The sequence below is a fragment of the Chinchilla lanigera genome, unplaced genomic scaffold, assembly GCF_000276665.1.
Source record: "Chinchilla lanigera isolate Chin_1 unplaced genomic scaffold, ChiLan1.0 scaffold00031, whole genome shotgun sequence".
NCBI lineage: Eukaryota > Metazoa > Chordata > Mammalia > Rodentia > Chinchillidae > Chinchilla > Chinchilla lanigera.
Genome location: NW_004955432.1, coordinates 19,023,943 through 19,029,942, shown reverse-complemented (window position 1 = coordinate 19,029,942; position 6,000 = coordinate 19,023,943). Strand labels below are relative to the sequence as shown.

The 6,000-nt window shown below is 41.3% G+C and overlaps 1 protein-coding gene across 3 annotated transcripts in view; it reads left to right on the top strand.

Moving 5' to 3' along the window:
• Tmem168 (transmembrane protein 168) overlaps positions 1–6,000 on the top strand; it is a 30,350-nt gene that overhangs the window by 2,490 nt on the left and 21,860 nt on the right. For all 3 annotated transcript variants that reach the window (XM_005388107.2, XM_005388106.2, XM_013516064.1), the window contains exon 2: positions 3,449–4,704. In XM_005388107.2, the coding sequence (XP_005388164.1) occupies positions 3,577–4,704 (1,128 nt within the window). In that variant the 5' untranslated portion in view covers positions 3,449–3,576. The remainder of the gene's footprint in view (positions 1–3,448; positions 4,705–6,000) is intronic.

Sequence of the window (6,000 nt, the reverse complement as noted above, 5' to 3'; positions counted from 1 at the left end):
GGATGATTGTCTTAAAATGACTTAAGTAGAGACCTGAGGGTCAGGGTAAGCCAGGTGAGAAGACAAGGACACACAGGGGGAGAGAAAGGGATGTACCTAGACAGGAAATAATATTCGTGCGGTAGGGAATTGAAATAGCAGCGTGTCTGGAATGCAGAGTTTCAGAGGCAGAGTGCTAACTGTACAGGAGAGTTATTCAGGTGCAGTGCGGAGAGGGTGCTGTGTAGAGCGTCGTAAGGAGTTTAGACGTCGCTGCTCAGGACGATGGGAAGTCACTGGAGAGTCTGGTGGGTAGCAGAGTGCCTGGATGCATTTAGGTTTGAAATGAACGCCTCTGTAGTGCACAAGAAAGGACGTTCAAGCGTGAGGTGCTGGTGGCCGAATTGGAGTGGAGACTTCGGGAATGAAAAGTAGAATATCTGAGATGTTCAGGAAAACTAGAAAGGCTCTGCTGAGGGTGAAGGGGGAGGTGGTGGCGCGGAAGAGGAGTTGCATGGGTTTCTCTGTCTTGTGATGTAAGGGATGAGACCCAGAGCGACCCCGAGTTACAGCCCCAGCCGAGGACGTTTTATAAAATAGCGTCTCGAGGTGATCAGTTAGCTCTTCCTTATACTGACGGGCTTTCTATGCTGCTTTTTTATCTGCCTCAGAGTAATTTTCGTTGGAATCATTCGCGCTGGGAGACCAAGAGGAAAGTATGGGGAGGATGTTTTTTTTGTTTTACGCTAATTCAGGCTGTCTTTTGGAAGAAGAATGGGAGGTTCTGTAGATTAACCATTTAGAAGTAATTATTTGCTGGGTTGTTTTGGCCCATAAGAAGGTGGCTGCATGTACTCCATGATATGGATTAGTTATGTTATGTAATTAAAGATTTGGAAATACTTGAGACCCCTCAAAGAAAGTGTGTAGCAAGAGAATAGCCTAGGTTTGGGTTTGAGTAGCCAAAGGCTACTTTGAAGGAGAGAACTTTTAAGTTTTTTTTTGGTTCCTTGGGAGACAGGTTCTCATCATGTAGTGCAGGCTGGCCTTGAGCTCACTTTGTAGCTCAGGCTGGCCTTGAACTCGCAGCGATCCTCCTGCCTCCGAACAACTTTTAAAGAGAGACCAGTGAGTCAGGAAGAAAATCCGGAGACCCGATCTTGGGAAGTCAGAGGAAGAGAAAGTCAGAGGAAGAAAGAGGGTGAGAGGACTTGGAGTTAAAGGCTGTTCAAGTATGCACAGTACACTGAGTGGGAAATCCTCAGTATTTAGAATTTGGTGGAACCGTCATGCGGTGGGAACTACTCTTTCATGTCTTGGAAAGTAACTGGATGAGAGTCGATGTGAGGGGTCAGAAGGGGACGGACGACTGACCCTGGAAGCAGAGACGGGACGGACAAGGGTTGTTTCTGAGGTGGTTTATCTTGTATCACTTTGAGAAAAGCAGGTTTACAAACGTTTAAGTGAAGGTTGGAGGGTGATACTCTGGAAGAGAAAGAAGGGGAGAGATACGCAGGAGGGATGGGTGATTTAACCTGAAGTGGGGATAGACAGCCTTCTGCCCTTCTGTCCAGAGGTGTAGTTAGAAGTAGGTTTGTGGTGTTGGGAATACAGGAGAGCTTCCTTCTGGTGACTGTAGGAGACAGACTTGTGAGGAAAATGTCATGGGAAGTCTCGATCAGAAACCTGAGAAGGAGGAGCCGGGCATACAGCTCAGCGGCACAAGCGCCTGCCTGGCAAGCACGAGGTCCTGAGTTCAATTCCCGGTACCGGAAAAAAAAAAAAAAATTAAGAAGAAGGAAAAGAGGTTTGAGCACAGAGAAGCGAAGAACGGTGTCTTGTGAATTTACAGTGTGCTGATATAGCCTACTGTAATGATTTTTTTCTCCAGTAATTTTAATAGTCTGAGCCCAAACTGTACCGTCAGTCTTTTGAGGGTGTATGTCTTAACATATTTGGTGAATGATTCTGTAACACACAAGAGTAATATTTAAACACACACACACACACACACATAATTCAGTTTATTCTACATTTTGTCAGTTTCTCACACTTAAAAGATAAACCAGAATTACTGAAGATATTCTTACTAGTATTGTGTGTTAAGAAATGATTGAAAATGTAATTGAAGCACATCAGTTGGAATACTTACTCAGTTAAATAAATGTAGTTACAAAATACATGGTTATTGAACATGTAGAAGTAGAATTACTGCCTGCCTGGCAAGCGTGAGATTCCAGGTAATCCCCTCACTGCCCCCCAACAAGGCAGAATTCCTGATACCGCTTGGAACCTTGCAGAGACACTGAAGTTCTTTCAGTAATATCTCTCTTCCACCAGATTGGTACTTCATGAGTTAATTCCAGGTTGTCCTGTGTTTCTCCTGGGTCTTTGTACTGCTGTTATGAAACTGTAAACCGATGAAAACCTAGTGTTTTTTGTGTATTTTTTGTCCTGTGCTGGGGAATGAACTCAGGGTCTTGCACCCGTTAGGCAAGCACTCCACCATTCGCTGAATATATCCCCAGCTCGCAAACTGCTTTTGAATACTTGAATTCTGCTTCAGTATTGTATGGCCATCACCATTACAAGAGATACGTTCTTCGGAAGCAATCCACTAGGAAATTTTGAGTAATTATCTAATGAACGGTTACAGCATTTTTTTTAAAGCACTGTCATATTTTAGGTGCAACTGTGGACATTCATGTTTGAAATAATTTTTGGGTATTCTAACAAAGTAATCTTTTAGTACCTTTTAAAAGTAGGATAGAAAAAGTTCTTCCTTTACAGTGACTGTTGATGATCATTCCTGTTTTTTAAATTTCAGCTTGCTACAGTTATTTTTAGATTTAGAATGCAAGTTTTCATTGTCAGAGTAATTTAGTAGAAGTAAAAGTTCAGGAACAGTTATAAGCCATCTTTAGGAATTGAGTAACTTTAACACAGTTAAATTTTACATCTAAGTGAGTTTATTAGTTAAACAGTGTAAAATCTAAGATTTTACAGCATTATTAGAGCTGGTTTGTAAAAAGACGCAGGGGATTTAGGTGGATTGTAATGGTTACTAGAAGTAAGAATGCAGTAGTTCATTCTGTTAGGAGCTGAGTAGCTTTCCGTAGCCATGGCTACAACCTAAACGTAGCTGAACACTGGAATAAGAATGGATTAGTCAAATTTTCATCTCTGGAAGATGATGGTGATGGTGATGGTGATGGTGATGGTGATGGTGATGACCGTTGATGGTGATTTAGTCATGGAGGGTTAGTAAGATGAATAGAAAGCACAGCCATTTTCCTTTGAATAAACTACGGAGTTTTTAATGCCAAAAACAGTTACTTTAAGAGATCTACAAACCAGATGTTAAACTGGATTTCAGAAGAACCTTCATTTGTCAGTTACTTATTCTGTGTTTAAAAAAACATGAAATGTGAAGTAAAGTTAACACTGACATATTTTTTCTTCCTTTTAGATCACTGTAAACAAAATTTCTACTTGAGAAAATGTTGATACGTTGGATTTGATGCGTTGGATTGGTTGGATGAGATACAAGAAGTGAATTTTTGTAACCTGAGGAGAAAGCCCGCACTGCTGGAGTACATGTGTAAATCACTGCGTTACTGCTTTAGTCACTGTCTCTACCTCGCCATGACAAGACTGGAGGAAGTAAATAGAGAAGTGAACATGCATTCTTCAGTGCGGTACCTCGGCTACTTAGCCAGGATAAACCTACTGGTGGCTATTTGTTTAGGTCTTTATGTAAGATGGGAAAAAACAGCCAACTCCTTAATTTTGGTAATTTTTATCCTTGGTCTTTTTGTTCTTGGCATTGCCAGCATACTCTACTATTATTTTTCAATGGAAGCAGCAAGCTTAAGTCTCTCCAATCTTTGGTTTGGATTCCTGCTTGGCCTTCTGTGTTTTCTCGATAATTCATCCTTTAAAAGTGATGTGAAAGAAGAATCAACTAAATACTTACTTCTGACCTCCATAGTGTTAAGGATGTTATGCGCGTTCGTGGAAAGGATTTCTGGCTACGTCCGTCATCGACCCACTTTACTAACTACAGTGGAGTTTCTGGAACTTGTTGGATTTGCCATTGCCAGCACCACCATGTTGGTAGAGAAGTCTCTGAGTGTCATTTTACTTGTTGTGGCCTTGGCCATGCTGATTATTGACCTGAGGATGAAGTCCTTCCTAGCTATTCCAAACTTGGTTATTTTTGCAGTGGTGTTGTTTTTTTCTTCATTGGAAACTCCCAGAAATCCAGTTGCTTTTGCCTGTTTTTTTATTTGCCTAATAACTGATCCTTTCCTTGACATTTACTTTAGTGGACTTTCAGTGACCGAAAGATGGAAACCCTTTCTGTACCGCGGAAGAATCTGCAGAAGACTTTCCGTTGTTTTCAGTGGGATGATTGAGCTTACATTTTTTATTTTGTCAGCATTTAAACTGAGAGATACTCATCTCTGGTATTTTGTAATACCAGGCTTTTCCATTTTTGGAATTTTCTGGATGATTTGCCATATTATTTTTCTTCTGACGCTTTGGGGATTCCATACCAAACTGAATGACTGCCATAAAGTGTATTTTGCCCACAGGGCAGATGACAATAGCCTTGACAGAATCATGGCATCCAAAGGGATGCGCCACTTTTGCCTAATTTCAGAGCAGTTGGTTTTCTTCAGCCTTCTTGCGACGGCGGTGTTGGGAGCAGTTTCCTGGCAGGTAAGCTGGTCTCCTTCACTTTGTCAGTGTTTGTGATACGTGACACAGTGCTAGCTTCCAGAGTTGAAATTACGCTCGTAAGGTCAAGATCCTAGTTGCAAAAGGGGATTCTCTCTTGGGCCTTATTTAATTTTGTGCGTGGAATTGAAACACTGAATTTATTTTGACAGGGTGATTTAGTTGGATGTCTAGCAAAGAGCGACCAAAATGTTAGGAGCACTCAGCATGTGACATGCTTCCCCCTTCCTGGTTGCTCACTAGTGAAGCAGTCATAGATTGAAGAGCCTTCGATGTTGAGACTGTACAGCGGAGTTTGTGTCTGTAGTAACGACCAACCCAGTCTTCTTTTCAGTATCATTAACTGCACTGAGCGCCGCACAGTACTGGGTGCTGAAGATCGCAGATGTTTCTGTCCTGAAGCAAGGCCTCAGCGTATTCTGTGAAGGGAGGGGAAAGAGACCGCCGTGTAAACAAGCACCTGCGATCACAGTATGGCAGATGCGGTAGTCTGCGGCTGGGGCGTGGGTCATAGCAGAGTATAGCTCACCTCCGCAGTGTTCTGCTTCGCACCAGCTCGTTGTGGTGTGATTTACAGACGTGATGCTAAGAGGAGGTATGCACACCTGCCTGGGCGCGGTGCTCTCTAGTCCTTGTGGGCTGGGAAAGGGAACCTGTGCGGGAGGCAGCAGTATTCTTTATCACATACATGATTTGGAAAGTGTTGTCTTCCAGTCTGACTTACCATTTTATTTTCTAAGAATGCTTTTTGAGCACTAAGCCTTTTTAATTTTTTAAAGTCCAGTTTATCAATTCTTTTATAGACTGCTTTTCATATCGTACCCAAGAAATATTTACTGAACCCTAGATCAAATATTTTTCTCCTCTGTTTTCTCCAGAAGCTTTATCATTTTATTTTTACATTTAGGTGCATGATGCAGTTTGAGCTTTTTTGCTTTTGATAGGAGGTAGGCATCTTACATTTTTTTGTGTATATATCCAATTGTTTTACCACCATTTACTGAAGACCCTTTATTGAACTACTTTAATATCTTTGTCCAAAATCAAATGTAAATGTAAGGCTTTATTCTTGAGTGGTTTCGTTATATTTATGTGTATGTTTTTAAGCCAGTGCCATGCACTTTCATAAGGCATTTTCTAATTTCCTTTGAAATTTCTTCTTTACCCATGATTTATTTATAATTTTGTCATGTGATATCCTAATGCAGTATTTGCAGTTTCCCATATTTCTGTTGTTGATTTCTAATTTAATTCCATATGATTGGAGTACGTAATGTG